This window comes from Amaranthus tricolor, chromosome 4 (assembly GCF_026212465.1).
Source record: "Amaranthus tricolor cultivar Red isolate AtriRed21 chromosome 4, ASM2621246v1, whole genome shotgun sequence".
In the NCBI taxonomy this organism is placed as follows: domain Eukaryota; kingdom Viridiplantae; phylum Streptophyta; class Magnoliopsida; order Caryophyllales; family Amaranthaceae; genus Amaranthus; species Amaranthus tricolor.
In genome coordinates, this window is record NC_080050.1 from 32,179,765 (window position 1) to 32,199,212 (window position 19,448).

The following is a 19,448-nucleotide window of genomic DNA, read 5'->3' on the forward strand; positions in this document are numbered from 1 at the left end:
ACATTGAGGCTATACGGGATATGTTTAACAGAGTTTCAACTAACATTCAAACACAGGTAGGGATAACAGAGCCTTTTCCGGTTAAAGTTGGACTATATCAGGGATCGGCTCTAAGCCCTTTCCTTTGTACTGTCATTATGAAAGAGATTTCTAAATCTATTTAGAAGACGATACCGTGGTGCATGCTATTCGTTGACGACATAGTGCTGGTAGCAGAAACTAAAGAAGAGGTTAGTAATAAATTGGATGAGTGGAGGGAAGCTTTATAAGGTAAAGGGTTGCGCATTAGTCGTATGAGGACCGAGTATTTGCGCTGTGACTTTAGTGGGACATCACCGGTAGGAGAAATAGAGGTGTCCATTGATGAAGCAGTTGTTAAAAGTACGACCAAGTACAAGTATTTGGGATCGATCATTCAAAGGGATTGGGGAGATTGACGGAGATGTAAATCATTGTATACAAGCGAGTCGGCTCAAGTGGAGAGCAGGCACCGCAGTGCTATGTGATAGAAAATTCCTAATCAAGTTAAAAGGAAAATTTTACCGAGTGGCAATCAGGCCTGCTCTACTATATGGGAGCGAATGTTGGCCTATAAAGAAGATTTTTGAACATAAGATGAAAGTTACAAAAATGCGTATGTTGAGGTGGATGTCTGGGCACACATTGATGAATCGAATTAGAAACCAAGAGTTTAGAGACAAACTAGAGGTAGCCCCTATTTCTGGAAAAATGCACAAAAATAGATTGAGGTGGTTTGGACATGTGCAGAGAAAGATTTTTGCCACCCCTGTGATGAGGGTAGAGCATTATAGTAGAGGGTAAGAGGAGTCAAGAAAGACCTAGGAGAACTTTGGATGAGCAAATAAAAGTTGACTTGCATGAGTTAAACCTCTCTGAGGGCCTGACTAGGGATAGGGGTAGTTGGAGACGCTATATCCATGTTTTAAACTACTTATTGTCCTCTTAAATTACCTTTTGGTGTTCTTGCCATCTTGCTTCTCTCGTTTCTTTTATTATTAGTTTTTTTTTCTTTTATTTTGTAGTTGGTTCTAGTTATTTATTTTATTTATATGCATTTAATTTATCTTTCCCGTGTAGCTACGTCTCTTCATCATTCTCAAGTCGGAGGACTCCTTTGGCTGCTCTCTTTTATGGGTATGAGTTGTCGCCGTCCTTTCCTCCCCGGACCCTATCCATAGTTCTTCTATGAGTGGGATACACTGGGTAGGATGATGGTGATGCTAATGATTTTAGAAATTTTATAAGAGGGTCCTATATATTTTTATTTGACTTGGATCCATAAAAGGTTAGGACCAACACTTAGAAAAAATAACTAAACAATTTTGATAACAATTTTAGAGAGAAAAAGAAATGAAAGAAGGGGAAGGAAAGAGAAATAGAATGTAAACTTTCAATGTTTATTTAGAAGGAAGGGAAGGAAATGAAAGGACAATATGCGTTTTTCTTCTACTCTTTTCACCTTTATAAAGATTGCAACCTTAGCAAATTTTATACATGTATTTTTTCTTTTAAATTCCCCTCCTTCCTTTTAAATATTCAACCATGGATCTTTCATCTCTTCAAATCCCTTCCTTTTATTTTTCTTCATATAATTCTATTCAAACACAATATAAATGTCTAGATAAGAATTAAAGATATAGTGTGAATCATTATAAAAAAAAATAGTAACTTTAGTGGGACGGATTAAAAATGAAAAATGTTGCAAATGAACCCAATTGAACAAACAAATAAAAGTAACAAATAGATATTTGTGGGCTATACCGAAGTGGGTCACGTGGTGTGATGTGTTGGGTCGTGTTTTCCATTTTCAAACAATGGCTTGCGATCCAAACGCAAAGTCATTTATTTTTGAAAAATTTATCCAGAATAATTTAACTTTTTATTGATTTTTTTTACAATAATCTCAATTTTTGATTAAATATAAATAAACCCAATTATAAGGGGTGCTTGCAAAGAATGCACCAAGGTAATCCCTTACTTATACAACAAGTCATTTTGCCTAAAAAATAGAAAAATAAATACAAAACTAAATTATAAAAAAATTTAAAAATTGAAAATAATTAAAAAGAGAGATTAAACTAAGTTTATTTTTTTATTTTAACTTTTAATTTTAAATACTTTTGATTTTTATTTTATTTTATTTTTTTTAGCAAAATAACATGCAAAAAAGATCACCATTTGGGCAACAATGTTTGTAGGTAAGGGACCCTAAAATTAGAATTATTAATGCCTAATCAAAAGGATTAATGTAGAAAATTTTTTTAAAAATTCAATTATTATAGCCTATATGTAATTTTTCCTTCATTTTTTATGAATCGAAACTCGTATTCGAATCTGAATTCAGAATTTGACACTTTGACGCGACTTCAATAGAATTTTAAACCCATAACCTTGAAAATTTAGTTTATTGGTTTTATAATTATTTTATCGTATTGCACATAAAAGGTAATTACGTGTCAGTTCCTGATGCATTTGATGACATGGCAAATGGATATGCTATATTTGAAAAAGTAGTATCTGACGTGTTAAACAAAAGCTAGAAGAAACAGACATGGTGAAAAATGATGCCACGTGTCAGGGGTAGAATAAATAAAAGATTCAGGAAATATAAACATGTGTTGTTGAACGAGGAAACCAATTGTTGATTCTTCCACTTTAGGAGTATATTTCAAGTTTTGGATAAGATTTACTTCTATTATGACTCACCATCTGTTTTTCTGTTTCTTCTTCATTATCATAAATCTTTTTCTTTGATGGCAACAACTTCATGTACATTTTTGTATGACCTCTCTATTAAGTTGAGATGTTCACATCTATATGAACACAAGGCCAACTTTTGATGTGTGATTGTTAAGATTTTAAACAATTTTCTTTAGATCTTGCATCTATCGGGAGTTTTTGTATTTTTATAGGTAGGTTAAGTAATCCATACTGATAAAAAGAATATAAATTAACCTTTTTTATGTAGGTGGTAATGATCGAATTCTCTATCATAAAAGTCAATATATTATATTAATCCATGATTCTCAATTCAATGTCAATCTATTATATTAATCCATGATTCTCAATTCAATAAAAATATTAAGCAGGAACGCCAATTGATTTTAAACTATAACCTTGATTTGTGGGTCTAAATTCGTCTGCACGATAATAAACCCATGATTTTTTTTATCATTGTTAACAATCATTCTTTGTTTCTTTAATAATAAAACAATTAATAAACTAGTTTATTTAATAAAAATTTATAGAAATAAACGTCTAAAATAAACAATTAATAAAAATTGCCAGTCTTAATATGTTTAATTAATTTAACTTTAGATAGTCAAACAATTTAAGTTTATACAAGTTTACATTAATAACTAACATAAATCTAAATATTTGGAAACTGATTGGGTAGGAATGGGAGGCCTGCACAAGTGAGTTCTGCAAAAGTAAGCAGCGTCTCAACTCGGCTAGCCTATTCCCCTTCCAAAAATTAATTGCGCACCATATTTTTGGTTAGACGCTGCGGTCAGTTCTCACTGCCCGCTTTGTTTTCCTTACTCATTAGTTTAAGGCAGTGAATTTATAATGTCAAACTTTTACTTATACCCCACAAAGTATTCTGCCATCAGCTTTTCTTTCGATGTGGGATTCCTTTTTATTTTTCTTCCAATTTTTTTTCACTTCCACTGGCTCCAGTTTATTATTATTCCTTTCAAGTTCCAACTCACCTTCTTTTATGGCTTCATCATATTCTTTCCCTAGAAGTCTGACGCTGCCTAGCTGATGGTACGCCATCATTTTTTGTGTATAATCCTTTGCAGCTTGCACCAAACGTTCCAAGAATAGCACAGTTGTATCCCATCTAGCGTCAAGGCTCATGTAAACTGTTCCTCATTAGCTTTTAGCCAAGCAGTCCGAAGACTTCTACATCAACTTAGCATTTAGGTAACTATGTCTAATTGGGTCGACCCATTATATATTTTTTAAAATATTATAAGTAGTCATTAAAAATAATGTAAGTAGATATTTAAGATATTAAAAGTGGGCACTAAGGATACGGTAATGTAAGTAGGCATTAAGAATACAACAAGTAAGTATTAATTTTAAATGAATTAGGCTTGAAACACTTCTTTGAAAAAGGACGGTCTCTCAAGAGACTATTTGTTGTTGAATATTAATCCTGGGCATTTGGTGCCGTCATGTCGAGATTGAGAAGTGTGTCGAGGTCCGCAAGCAGGTTGGGTTGGATGATCGGCTATTCATACTACGGTTCCCCAAACATCTATATTTGTGCTGAGGCTTTCTCTTCATTAATCTCTAATGTTGTTCTTAGGGATGATATTCATGGTGTTCATGTTTGTAGGCGCTCTTAGAATCTAATATCATAAGTACGTATGAAATAGTTCAGGTCAAGAGTTAATCTAAGCAAAATTGAAATGTCTTTTAACAAAGGTACTCCTCGAGCGACGAAGGTTGCTCTTGTTGGGTAAATGGGTGAATGAGGTGGATAGGCATGCTAAATACCTTGGGTTGCCAACTATTATTGAGAAGTCAAAAAAGGTTATCTCTTCATGTATCAAAGATCATATTTTGGGGAACATATTTGGTTGAAAGGGGAGACTTCTTCTTGGGTAGGCAAAGAGATTCTCATTAACTCCAGGCTATTCAAATGTATATGATGAGTATTTTTCGTATCCAAGACAGTATTCTTGATGAGAAACGGAAAATGCACTAGCACAATGGTAGAACATCCATCATACTTAAGCAAGCATAGTAGTTCTACTTTTATGTTGTCTTATCTTGCTGCTTAAAGAAAACCTTTGCTGTCAAGAGTCAATAAAAAAAACCTTTTATTATTATATGGATTAGATCAGAAACAGTAGATTCGTTAATTTCACCCAAGTGAGAGCCACTTAAACAGATTGTTGTAATGTGTTGTGCCCCTCATACATTTTGTATGTCAACTTCCATCACAGCGCTAAATTAGAAATACACGGACTTAAATTATATCTAAATCATGGTATGGCTTGATTAAATAGAAAATGGTAAAGTAATGTTTGTTAAATGTATTTTTATTTTATTTTTTTGGATATTGGTGTCCTATGATATCTCAACGAACAATTTGAAGCTCAAATAATTCCACATTCTCAAAATATTGTGATAAAATTACTATTTTTTCTCGCAATATTTTTTATTTAAGCTCGAATTTTATAAAGTTATATTAAAGCTAAGAGAAACTAAGACTTATGATTTATCTAATCTCCGACATAGATGAATAACTAAATGTCTATTGATATGGAAGGAGATTACTTCTCGAGTTTCCTCAACTAATTATGCTTTTATGTGTGCATACGAAAACAGGTGAACGGCTGAACCACACTAGCTCAGCCGCACCACCCAGGGTGGTGGCCACATGAAAGCAAGCATTTACAGCCAGGGGCTGGAGCACACCAATACAAGCGAACACCATCATTAAGACAGTTGAGGGTCGTCTGCACCCTTCTCCTTGGTGGGGGGCTTCAAAATCTATTTTCGGAACCTCACTTGATGAAGCTGATTTCTTTGAATATTCTCAATCAGAATATAAGGAATCAATTCGAAGTTACTGCATGAATCATTCAATACGTTAAGAACCATTATAAAGATAACAAACTAATAGTCGATCAGTAAGGTCAATTACAAAAAGCCATCTCAAACATATAGCCACTTAAACAAGCTCAATACAATACAACTACATAAATTGAAGTATTCAGTTCAGCCAAAAATGCACAATGGCGGCCGTCTGCCAGTTTGACGTCAGGATTAAATATCGTACATTTTCCAAAGGCGAGGGAAGCACAAAAATGTTGCCTAAATCCAGAAAATGGAAATCTTTTATCGGATTAAGAATTAAGACACTGTCATCAACTCGTCTTGAAGGATTACGGAAAGGATTGATGATAAACGATTGTCAACTTATTGAGCACATGGACTCTATATAAGAAGCTTCACAAATCAAATCCTTTTAGTAAAACGCATCATCTCAGTTTGATTTTTCTCAGCACATGAGCAGCACATAGAAAACATTTTAAAAAACGCCTGGAGACGAGGAATAGATGCAGATGGCAAGGAACTTCCTGCAAACAAAACACCACAATACATAACAAGAATTTTTTTTTTCGGGGTGTAAAACGGGCAAGAGGGATAGGGGGAATTGATCTTTGTAGGGTGAAAGAATCAAACCCCTATCACAAGGGTGCAATGGAAAACCTTCAACCGCTAGGCAAACCCAGATTTTCATAACAAGACAATTTCGACAACTGTTTTTACAATGTTTATGAGAAACTGGTTGCTCAATTTGCTAATCGAGGCTGAAAACCTCTTTAACCGCTACATCAATTAAGAGACCAAAACATTATAAAGAACATATGACAGACTTACAAGTTATAATGAAACACAGGTCTTCACTTTCTGGAAAGATGAGGTTTTATTGATTCTACGACCACCTGTTTGATGACAAAGACAAGATTTCAAAATCAAATTCATACTACACAACTAACTCCGTCAGCATGCAGATTGCAGCTGAAGGCTAAAGTTCCCAAAGAATGAAGCTTCAATATTGGGGAAGGGAGGGGTGGGAAATAGAAACGCAAACTATACACGGATTCTCTAAAGCAATTTTCCTTTCAAAACCTCTTTCCTAACTATTATGCTTGAAAATGAGTGTGCTTACCCTCCCATCGTAAGACAATGACGCAAAAATCCAAGGTTCCCTTGAACTCCAAGCAAGGCCTGAAACATGATTCAAGGTGAAAAGTCATTTTACGAAACGAACAAATAAGCAACAAGAGTGGCTGACATAGCTACCATAAACACTGTCTTCATAATCACTGTATGAGTGCAATAAAGGCTCTGCGCGATTAGTTGTGGACTCCACCAAACTGAAAGAAAATTCAACTGAAGTAAATAAACAAGTTCACGAGTACAATAAAGTGGCTACAAAACCATATCATTAAGAATAAAATCTTTCAGACCTTGTGTCCTCACTATGCGTCGGAGCTGACCACAAGCTCACAGATGAATCGGTTCCAGCACTCTGCAAAAGTGGTAGCTTGTCAACATTGTTATAGCTGTAGTTCTATCTTTGTACTCGGCAAATAATAATTTGCAGAGATAGAAAAGATTATAAGAAAAATCCTCTTAACTTGCGATAAGTAGGTTAGAGACTAAAGCTCACATTTCTGCCTACGGGATGTAAACTACTCATCACAAGTACTAATGCATATATGTAATCGAGCATGATATTTTGTGATAAAAAAATGTGTAAATTCACATATGTAGAGAGGGAAAAGAGAGACAACCAAGATTAAACCGTTGTACTCAGGGTTACACCTGACTGTCCATGTCCTGTCAATGACAGCAAATAAAGCAGCATTAAAAAAGGTAAACTTTTCAGAAAAAGTTCTCCAGAAAAAAAATTATATATATATATATATATATACACACACCAAGCAATGATCGTGTAGAGAATCCATGAGAAAAAGGAAACTGACAAAATCATAGTGTAAAAACAAGGCCGCATCGCATCGCGTTGTATAGGTATTCAAAAACAACAAACTGATATTTCTCACATTGTAACGGTGTAAAAAAATCCCGTTTTGGGCCACATCAAGGGATATTATAGGGTTTTGACCGATATTTAGGCATTACGATAACCGCATCACTATTTCGTTACCGCAATTGCGACCGTTATCGCATATTTACTCTATGACAAGGAGTAGCAATTCAGCATAATTTTTATTTGTCCACAACTTATTTTTTCTAGCAAAACTATGGTAACAATCAAATAGATTCACGTTCAATAATGTGTAATTTATATACTTTTATTTTGCAGTACGCAATCTGAGGGAAAATAATGGTTAGCAGTAAGCTAGTGTTTCATATATGGTCCAGCATTAGTACATGGCGAAAAGTTCATAAACTCAGAAGTGCGGGCAACTTCGAACTAATCCTCAGATAACTCAGAATTCATCTAATGTTCTACAAGCAAAGAAATCATTGCTGGAAAATGCAAGGAAAATTTTAGCTGACATTAATTCAGAACAGTCATAACTTTAGAAAAAAATACAAGGTACTGACAGAATAACGAGGTGCCACTTCCCAAACAGAACCCACTTTACAGTCACATTGTGGAAATACGAAGCACGAGCTATTTGAAAAACATAAGTTGAAACAAAGGCAGTAACACTATTTCAGTGCACTTCTAAGTTTTACCAGTGATCATGGCCAGGAAGCTCGGTGATGGGAGCCTTCAACATCCTAAGATCCCAAATGCGTATTCCAGACTCATCCTCTGCAGTTACCTATGAGGACAAAGAACACATTAACATATGTTCTCGGCGTTTAGATCGACAACGGAAACAAGTGAAGAAACCAAGAAATTGATTTTAATTTGTCTTGAGATTCAATTATCTGAAAGGGTGAATATTATGCTGTCTAAACTCTAAATACCCCTTGTACTGTCAACTTCAAGGCTTAAACAAAATAAATCCAGTCTTACTGTCTAAACCTTAAATGCAAGTTTTCTCTGTGAGAAGAGATGAGCTCATGAAAATTGGCAAAACTGGCAAGAAGTTTTTCATTTAACACCATTCTTAAAAATTAAAAATGTAATACAACAAACAATTTATACTTGGTAAAAGTCCATGAGGAAATATAAGATCTATGAACATCATTTGCTAGGAAAGCTTAGCAAATTCCTTACCAGGATATGTGTTGTTTTGACATCATAATCAAGGTTGCGGGCATGTACTTGCTCAATTGAGTTGGTCATCCTGTAGAAATTAAAAGTGTTTAGACCAATAGGTGGCAAAGAAAACACATCATACAGGAACAAATGTTCAGGTAGCAGGCAAACTTCAGAAAAAAAACCAGTTATGGCAGGTGTTCAAAAAGAAAGGATATTACTATAGCACATAAAATCACTAGTAAAAGGCACCTTTATGTCCATCGAGAAGAGACTAATAAGATTAAGTCCTTACGCTAATGTAACACCTAAGTGACCAAGGCTAACAACCAGGGTCTAAGGCCTCTTAAATTTATATAATGTCAGTCAAATTACATAAAAATAGCATAACTTGGATGCAACAAATAATCAAAGAAATGTGCCGCAAGTACTATACAGCATACTAAGAACATTCTAAAGCAAAAGGAAGATTTGTATACATGCTTTCGCAGAGTAAACAAGAGGAATAAAGGCAGTTAAATAATACATTCCAGAATTTTTTTTTACATAATTTAAAACAGAATGACTTTATTCATAACACCCTTGATATCAAAATATCTCTCGTATCTTTGACGACAAGATTATCTCCCCCATTGACAATCTTTAGAAAGAAATTATTATATCCAGAAAAGAGATGAAAATGTAAAGAGGTTCAAAGCTCCATATTCAAACACACAAGTGCCATGCTCAAATGAGATACTTAGGCAATAATTATTGCTTTTGAATATTATTTTTGAATTCAGGATACGACAGCTTTGGTGCTCTTAATCATCAGGATCTACTATTACTATCACAATTTCTCCTAGGCTTGGTCAATCCCTTTATTATGCTACAAAGAATTTCTAATGTGGATCTTAAGCTCTTAGATTAATCAAATAATTCAGCAACCTGTGTTCTTGCCCCTACCTCAAGAGTTTACAGCAATGTTAGCTTCCACAAACAAGTGTTCTTCTGTAATGTCAAACTATCATTCTGAACTTCCCTACACCTTTTTAAGGTCTTGAATGACAATTCTTAGAGACACGGTGAGCATTGCACAACTCTCTGTTAGGGAAGTTTTCAATATAACCAATTCTCAAAGGAATTGGGCACTGAGCAGTGAACACTACAAATGACATTTGCTTGATTCGTTAATGTATTGATCACCATGCCTTTCAATAAGCCAACAGGCATGCAAGCACACAAATACATACCCCTTACAAAAGAGGTTGGACTTTGGAGTGTAAATACAAATGTAAGAGTGCGTACAAATATATAATTGAAAGATAATGGCAGTAAGGTGAAATGAAGTAGCCTATAGGGCATACTATGGGACATAAAGTATAACTGTTACAAGAAGCATGATAAAAAGATACGCAATTAGCATTGAAATAAAATTTGATACAGAAAGTCTACAACAAAAGCATAGGATCGCTTCAATATCGCTAAAGAATCATTGGGTCAGTGTGACAGTTAATTATAGATTGTTAGTTTTCTTAAAAAGAATCCAACCTCTCTAACCCATGATGATTCATCAATTATTTCTGTATTTTACAGTTAATTCAGATAGTCATTCATTATTTTCATCTTCTCCATTATTTGTTCAAGTAGCCATGGCTGTTCATAACATATCATAGAGCATCTCAAACAATTTCCAAGTTCATTAACTCCAATAAGAAATTCGACCCAAGGATTTTAGCTGATAAATTGGTTTTTTTTATGGATCTAACTGATCAAGACCGATTTTTACTACACTTTTGCTAACTCCAACTCCAATTTGCCGATTGTCTTTCTTCTTTGTAGTTTTACCTATTGAAGCTGAACTAACTGATTCAAAGTGATTTTTACAAATTACAATATATTTTTACTAAATTAAACTTATTTCACCTAAAGATCATTGTTTTGAGGTGAAGAAAATTGGGCAAGCCATGTCAAGATGATCCTATCCACAAATTGGGAATACTTTTACCAATTAGTGAAGGTTTCAACATAATCTTCATCAGTGTTTGAAAGGCTGTGCAGAGGCCTTATGTACAATGCCTGGACAAGACAATGGCTCATAAATGTGCAGCCGGTGCCTCTTTCCCACTTCTGCAGCCTGTTTGTCTCACAAAATCTTATAATTAAGCTTATTGTCTCACTTTGATGAGGCGAGCAACTCACACATAAGGTCTTGGACCCAATGCAGCTTAGTGAAACTTTTCATATGTTGACTAAGCTTGTGAAAAGAATATCTTCAATTACTATACTATTAATTAATCCAGGTGGAAGTTGGAACTAGCTGTATTTCAATCACCAACTGTAGTGCAATCAAATTAATATGAAAGGATAATCCAAACAAAAACCACCAGGATTAGTCCATCAGCTACTTTAAAGGCAATACCAATTAACATAGCCACAAACCATAAATTTATAGCTACATCATACTACCAGAGGACCACAAAGCTTTCTCTTTTTTAAAACAAAAAAAGGGTAAAATTCACATAAACAAAAGTCGTGATCTGTTAAAGGTCACGAAGAGGTTTAGGGTTATACTATCTATCATAAGAGAGAAGCACATTGCTGCCAGGTATAACACAAGCTTGTCAAGCACAAATTTTGATGTTTCTCATCTCAAGTAACATCTCTCGCCCCTCTTTCAGAGGCAAGTAGGAAAAGATATGTTAAATAAAGTGTAAATTTAAGGAGAAATTTTCCTTTCCACGGGGAAAATAGTAATTATCACTCCATGTGAGATCATCCCACACCACAAACATCATAAAGTAGACTATCCTTGAAATAGAGTCAACACACTGAGACATTCTTTACTCTTACTTCCGGTAAAAAAGAAAAGGAAAAACAGAGATCTCCATTAATTTTATGAAGAAAAAGATAAAAAGGTCAATCTTTTAGAAAAAACGGACATTTATTCACTAGGAATTAACATAAAAACCATGAGTTTGACTTTCGTAGCTATAATCTTATACTTCTATATAACAACAATGCTAGAGCTTTATACTTCTATACTAGAATGGAAAAATTGAGGTTGAGCACTCTAAATGGATAATGATCTCACTATGGAAAAGAAGCTAGGCACACTATGTCCAAACATTACGGAGTATTCTAGAAAATGGAAAATGATACTACCTCAGTCCAAGTTTAGTAAGATCATACAATAATGGCAACAATTATAACCGATACAGTACAACAGATGCACATGACCGAAAACTATTAATGAAGATAAGAGCAATTACATTTTATGCAAGAGTTCAGAAAGCGAAAAGATAGATCAATAATGAGAGCATACTTCATTGTTCGTAGGTCCCAAAGCTGGATTGCTGATTCACTTGTCAATGCAACAGCATTTACATCATGAGGATCCCAGGCACCACCACTTAAGTAATGTAACATGCCAGCTGATTCCTGTGAATGTACCTAAAAATGTAGAAGCATCTGAATAAGAATAAGAAGATATATATTAAAAAAAGATGTCCATCTGCAAATGTTAGGACATGTTCAAGAAATGATTGAGACTAAATAAATTAATAATTTTTAGCAAAATTGACTCTGCAAAGATTTTACACCAATAATGCCATTGAAAATAGAGAAAAGGGCCTGAAAGCAGGAAGTGAGGCAAAACTGGAACAAAGACAAAATGTTGTCTCAGAATAATAAAGGTTTATAGACACATAAGCACGGATACACACACATATCATAGAGATTTGCCAGATAAAGCTGTTGCAGTTCTCTAAATTTAACAATTTCTCCTGTTCTGCCCATTCCTTGGGACCTTGATTACTTTGGGAATTACTCTTTCATCATTCAATAGAGGAGTGTAGAACTAAGAAGCATCAATTCAGAAGTCGAGAGCCTTTTATTAACCAGCTATCCTGTTGAAATTGTTTTCTAAAAAATATTTGCAGAAAAATTGTGAAAGGCTTTTTATGAATGATCATAGACACCAAAAAGAAACCTTAATATGAGAGACGGAAAAGAGTGGCTTTGTTGGTCATCATACTTGGTAATCAGTATCTTGTGGCAGAAGAGTCCTTAATTATCTTTTACTTGTTTGTCCCCAAGTTCTTTGGCTTTGCCACATATAATTACCATTGCTATGGGATGAGCTGGTTCGAACCAATCATGCTCTATAAATTACAAAAGTTATTGTAGCCTAGAAAAGACAGATGGAAATATGTTGGGCTGCCTAAGTGTTGAGATGGTTACATTGACCATTTGGTGGGGTACTTGGCAAGGTGGTAACTGGATTTTTTGGAGTGGGGTACATTGGCAATCAAGGTATACGAAAACTTTATGGTTTTTTATAATTGGAGTCAAGTATTAGCTTTTGAGAGTCATGTGGATTTAGGAGATCCAGAGTTTTGAATATATCCTACCTCTACAATAGTATTGTTTCGCACAACTTCGCCATATGTACCCACTACACATATATTCTTTGTACTTTTGTGTTGTCGAGCTCAAGCAATATAGCAGTAAGCGTTCCAACTATATAAATAACCACACAATAAAAATATATTTGAAGCCAAATTACACTGCAATAATCTTAATACCTGTGCTGTCTTCTTTGAAGAATCTAAACTCCACAAGAACAGGTTCTGTTCGTCAATACTAATTATCTTATCATGTCTTCCTGTAGGCCACCAAAGAACACTGCAGCACAAACATCATGAAAACTAAGAAAGAAATACAAGTAAACAAAGACTCTGGATTTGACATGGAACAAGTGTGCAGCCCATTCGAGCAAAAAAATTTTATGAATTAGCATATTGCTAAAAAGGCCACATTGCAAAAGTGCAAGTTTCATATATAAAATCAAGGTCAACATCAAACAAAGAAATTAATTACAGGAAAGTGTAATAAAAAGTTTTGATCCAGATAGAGGAGCAGCACAACAAACAAGGAGCCCTATACTCCCAGTCCCATCTCACTTTGTGTTCAAAAGAAACAAGCTAATTGTCAAACCTATTATTTGAACCGCGAGAGTGTACTCAAAAACTGAGTAGGACCTAGCCAATGCTTCCTATATAATTTTGTATCAATAAGCTATGTGAACCATTTGTCCTTAGGTGAACAGTAACTTATCCGTCAACCTGAGACATTCCAAATCATAATCACAAGGCTTCATAAGCTAGAGAGTAAATCCCATCATTTCAAAACATTTAGGTATGACAAGAGCAGCTTTGATGTAATATTCCTGTTTCTTTTTATTTATCCAAATCTTTAGCTTATGAAACCCAGGAAGTTGATACTATATACAAGCCCGTGTGGTGTTTAGAGTGTGAAAGAGTGGTTGTTAAAAAATTATAATAGGGTGAATACTGAATGAAAATAAAGTGGACAGACAAAAGATGTAATAGCAGGAAAATGTTGGGATAAAAGTGTGCCAAAAGATGAAGCTAGTATATGAAAGAAATGGATCAAATGGAAAAGTGGAAAAATAAAAAAAAATGAACCCAGTATCAGTAAAAGTCATAAGTTTACACCTCTTATTTCAACTTTGTTTCCTGCAATCCAATACTAACGTTTTAGCTTCCATACAACACTGCTGTTTGATAAATGGAGAATCATGAAGCTACACAATGGGAGTGACTACATAGCTAAAACTCAAATGGAATTGCCTATCTTGCAAAACATGGGAACACAAAACAAATTTCTTCACATTAAGATACCATGAAACAGATTCTTAATCATTAAACTAAATATAGTAGTAAAGTTAACAAAATGAGCATGAAATAAACATAGACAGCTCACCATCCAATTTTAGCACTATGAGAATCAAGAGCAGCTATCCTTTCCAGTTGAGGCGAATTTAACTGTCCATACAATTCAGGAATTTGCCATATGGCTGCTCCATATGATTGACCTTTACAGAAATGGAGAAATTAATGAGCAACATATACCATTTTTGATAAGAAAAAACTTTGCTAACTATGAATTAACAAAACAGTGCAGGCAATTAACAGTACAATTGACAGATTTTTTTGATAAAGAAAATAGTACAATTGACAGATTTACAAGGTTGGAGCAGTCTAATGATGCTAGGTTTTTGTCATAGAAATCTTCCAAATACAGGCTATGTCATCACTAGATTGCATATTAACGGAATCTAAGATGCATTTTACTCCCGAACCTAGCACAAGTGTAGAGGACGTCTCAACATCAATGAAGTTGAAAATTTATCATTCGTTCCTAAGGGCAATCCAGGAGAAGCAAGGGGTAGTATGCTAGTGAAAAAGGACATAACACGGTGGGATGAGGAAGTAGGAAGATAGGATAGCTAAGATACATATATTAAGATGTCTAGTTACCAACTTACCATCACTTCAGACTACTATTAAAAATCATATTTCAAAATACCAATGCAATGTGAACAAAGACGTCTAGTTACCATCGAAATAGACGGTTGAGAAAATGCGCTGATCATAGGGACAAGAAGCAATGTCCCATATCTCATTTGGGTGAGAGAACAACCCTTCACATACCAACTCAATGCCACCATTTGAAAGACGTATCAAATGCACCTGAATGAAATATACACAATAAGCTTGAAAAACAAAAATGGCTGATAATCAATCGCACCAAAACCATTAATTAAACATAAAAAAAATAAATGAGTGTTTAACTAATAGAACAAAAGTTCATAATAAAATCCAATCAAACAAAAATTAAGCCTCATTTTAGAGTTCACGCATTTAAGCAACAATTGACACTTTATCCGAACAAAGCCACCAGTAGCTAAAAGCCTAAAAGCTTAAACAGAATTCATACCCAAATGCATCCAAAAACTGAGTCCACCTTCAGAAATCGTACAATAACCAATTCTAAAGAGTAAAGACAACAACCATCATAGTGCAACAATGTGATTTCGGTTGTAGTTGAGATAAACTTTTGTGGTAAATGTGGATAGTTTTGCGATTGTCGTAGCCAATATTTTGGTCGTGGTAAGCTTATAAAACTTTACAATACAGTCGTAATTACAATGATGTTGTGGACTATATCTTGCATTATGGCAAAAAGCCAGCAGCATCTCCATCCTATGCGGTGTTTTAGGGATCAGATTATGCAACCTTACCATTGTAATAACAAATATAGGTTGTTTCTTACAAATCCTTATCAAATTCAAAACATAATAGGTTACAAAAAATTATCAAAACAAAATGCTCGTCAACTAAATGCAAATAAAGAAATCATAATCAAATTCAGGACAAAGTGAGCTTGACTTCAGACTTAATATCATTTCATAACTCAAAAGTAAGATAAAGATTACCAAAATAAATGTGTAATAATAAACTAAAACGATGAAAGGAATTCAAAATAAAATGCACCTTGTACAACATTAAGCAAACATGCGCAATCAACTACAACAACAAAAAATGGTCACAATAAAATGCCCATAATCCGCAATTGATCCTAATTTCAAAAGAAATTCATACTATTTCAGAATGTTCAAACATAATCATAGAATAATTGACCTCGTTTTCTTCTTTGAGACTGAGAGTACCAGCGATGAAGCTGGTGTGATCTGTATCCGCCTTAACATCCGCAATGCATCTTGCCTTTGAAAAACAATTAATCAGACAAACGAATGAGCGTAAAATCGAGGTTTCGTGTATACGAATTAAATTAAATTGAACTGAAATTAGGTTTAGGTATGGGATTAAGGGTAAACGCTTGCCTGATATTTTAAACCGTAACCAATGCCGGTTGATCCACCCTGCATTTTTTGATTCCAATCGAAACTGCCAATTTTGCAGGGAAGCTCAATATAATGATACTCTGCACTTGAGCTCGGTGAATGGTGATCTATGAAAGTAGAATAATCATACTAAGGGTGTGTTTGGTAGATGGATTGAAGGATGGAAATGGAATTAAAAATCCTTGGATGGAAATGGAGTTAAAAATCCTTAAATATAACTATTTCATGTTTGGTCACGGGAATAAGATTAAATTAATATTGGAAACAAAAATTTCTAATCAATAAGTGATTTTTGTAAATTATTACAAAAAAAATAATAAAATAATAATAAAGTAAATCAAATTAAAAAAGATAAATTAAAATAAAAAATTCTCATCCTATCAAATCTTACAATATAGAATGATTTGTAATCTCACAAATAAATATTATTTACTAATACCTTCTCAATCTTGGTTAATTCTCAAAGACTTTATTACTAAGGGGTTGGTATTAGATTGATGGGAATGGAAAAAAAAGTAAAATACATTTATACCCTTGTAATTGTAAAATTTATAAACCAAATAAGAGATATTATAATTTTTAATTTATTTTTAAAAGGATAAATAGATAATTTTTATTTTATTCTCAATCTCATTTCCACTACCAAACAAGAGATATTACAATTTTTAAATTATTTCTATCAACATACCAAACAAGGGATTGGGTTATATTTTAACAATTCCCAAATATTAATTTCTAATTCCAATTTCACCTTTTTTATCCTTAAATTTTCATTTCTACATGCCAAGCACTCACTAAAAGTATTCTACTATTTTCGAACTATAGGTACTCCCTTTGTTCTTTAAGTTTGTTTCACCTTTCAAATCAAATATATGATAAAATATTATGCAATATTCAAATTTAATTCAACCAAAAATAAAAATTTTAATTTTCTATGAAAAAATATTTTTTTTAATTAATATATAAATATTTCAGTTAATATGATTATTTATATGTTTTGAACGTAATATGTACCTAAAAGACATAAAATTCACCTAACTCTAGATCAATGTCCTTAACATATGTTTGAACATTTGCAAGGTTACGTAAATTTTCATTTAAGAAGATTAGAGTCAAAGTCAAATTCAAAGTTAGTCATTAATTCAATATTTCGCACAAGACACAGTGTGAAAAGAAGAGAGTAGCAAGCATATCATAAATCTTACATTTTGTTTTCTCCAGAAGGAGTCAAAGTCAAAGTAAAAAGTCCTAAAATAAGTTATTTGTTTAATTAAATTAATTAAATGATAACTTTTACATACTTTTAATTGTAAAATTAATACTTTAAATATAATACTCGTTTTATATACATGTCTCATCTCTCATTCAAAAATTATTGATAGCTTTCAAAAGTCTCACATTTCAATTACTTTTGATTTTTAGAATATTCCAACTTATAACTATATTCATTTCTAAATGACTGTACCTGTTGGTTGTTGCAAGCGTAACCAGTTATGGTAAACATGCCTACGTATCAAGCTGTAATTCATTCATATGATTTTTATAAAAAAAATAATAATAAAATAACTCAAATTTATTTATTTATAAATAATTAGATTAAATTTTTTAAAGTCACCCCCTTCCCAAACATGGCCTACCACCCGTCCCCTAGCTGGCCACCAACCTCTAACTTTTCTTTCTCTCTGCCCTTTCTTTGTCAACCAAAATTTCAAGTTTGTATGATTGTATCAATAAAATCCAATTTTCATTTTTGCTTTATCTAGTCGATCTATTTATAAATACTTCTTACATAATAATTATTGCATTATATATTGTTTAAACATATATTTATATATTGCGAAAAAATAGTTAAGTAAGATCTTGTTTAAATTGTTTATCGCATACTTTTAAAATATTAACTTTTTAGAATTATGTCTAATTAGTACTCTTATATAATTAATCAAAATAACAAATTAAATTGAGTAACAAGTCAAATTCAATAAGTATAATAGAAAGAAGAAAGTATTACTAATATAGAATTTCATACAATGTATGAAGTTGTTGGTATAGAGAGGATATATACAAATATATTTTTCAAATAATGATGCAAGTATATATGAAGTACTATATTTATAAAATTTAAATATTGACAAATTTTATTTTTCAACATTTTTAACATATTGTATGATGATTATATAGACTTGTCAATTATATTTATACCATTTTTTATCAGGCAGCAAAATAAGTAACATGATCAAACACTATTAACATAGTAACAATTCATTAATCATATGAATATGAGGTTTACTAAATAGGTCAAGTAAAATATTAAGCAAATTGTTCAAAATTCGATTAAGATTAAGATTATTATTATTATTATTATTATTATTATTATTATTATTATTATTATTATTATTATTATTATCATTATTATTATTATTATTATTATTATTATTATTATTATTATTTATGTTTTTGGGGATATTATTATTATTATTACTATTATTATTGTTGTTGTTTTCTATTATAAAATCTAAGTTTTATTAATATAATGACAATAACAACCACAATTAATGAATATACTTATGAATACCTAATAATTATACTTAAAAATTAGCACATACTCAATATTCAAATGCACTACACTATATTTCATTTAATCAATTGAATACAATATGTATGTTACATATAATTATGTATATGAAATATATTGTACTATATTTATCGATTACACCCCTTCTTCTTCTTATGTATTATATATACACATGGCAATTTAAGAATAATATATCAATCGGTTAAATTTTATGTGTAATCATAAATTTTTATATTTTTATTTTTCTTATATTTATAAATTGTTTGCATAAAATATGAACAGTAAATAAATGTCATTCATATAAACATATATTAAAAAATCATCTGTTTAAGGAAAATGTATAAATACTTCTTGATCTTCTTTAATTCTTAATTATGTATTAGTAATTATGTAATAAATTCTTTTAAATATTTAATATAATTTAGTTTCAAAAT

The 19,448-nt window shown here is 32.5% G+C and overlaps 1 protein-coding gene and 1 non-coding gene across 2 annotated transcripts; both read right to left on the bottom strand.

Moving 5' to 3' along the window:
* Window positions 1-3,420: 3,420 nt before the first annotated feature.
* On the bottom strand, window positions 3,421-3,581 carry LOC130811933 (U12 minor spliceosomal RNA). Its single transcript, XR_009041546.1, has one exon. It is a non-coding gene; the product is annotated as a U12 minor spliceosomal RNA (small nuclear RNA).
* Window positions 3,582-5,098: 1,517 nt separating this feature from the next.
* LOC130810585 (WD repeat-containing protein DWA2-like) lies at window positions 5,099-16,639 on the bottom strand. Its single transcript, XM_057676698.1, has 14 exons — window positions 16,422-16,639; window positions 16,219-16,302; window positions 15,135-15,267; window positions 14,498-14,609; window positions 13,297-13,396; window positions 12,036-12,163; window positions 8,750-8,819; window positions 8,260-8,348; window positions 7,347-7,392; window positions 7,020-7,081; window positions 6,853-6,926; window positions 6,719-6,777; window positions 6,427-6,491; window positions 5,099-6,122 (listed from the first exon to the last, which is right to left on the bottom strand). The coding sequence occupies exons 1-13, from the start codon at window positions 16,464-16,466 to the stop codon at window positions 6,450-6,452; spliced, it is 1,044 nt and encodes a 347-aa protein (XP_057532681.1). The 5' UTR covers window positions 16,467-16,639; the 3' UTR covers window positions 5,099-6,122; window positions 6,427-6,449.
* Window positions 16,640-19,448: the final 2,809 nt, after the last annotated feature.

Coding starts and splice junctions, on each gene's coding strand:
- LOC130810585 (XM_057676698.1), bottom strand. CDS start 16,466: ATGCAGGGTGGATCAACCGGCATTGGTTACGGTTTAAAATATCAG. Junction 12,164..13,296: donor CTTCAAAGAAGACAGCACAG/GTATTAAGATTA, acceptor CTACATTTTTAG/GTACATTCACAGGAATCAGC. Junction 8,349..8,749: donor TCAAAACAACACATATCCTG/GTAAGGAATTTG, acceptor TTGTCCTCATAG/GTAACTGCAGAGGATGAGTC.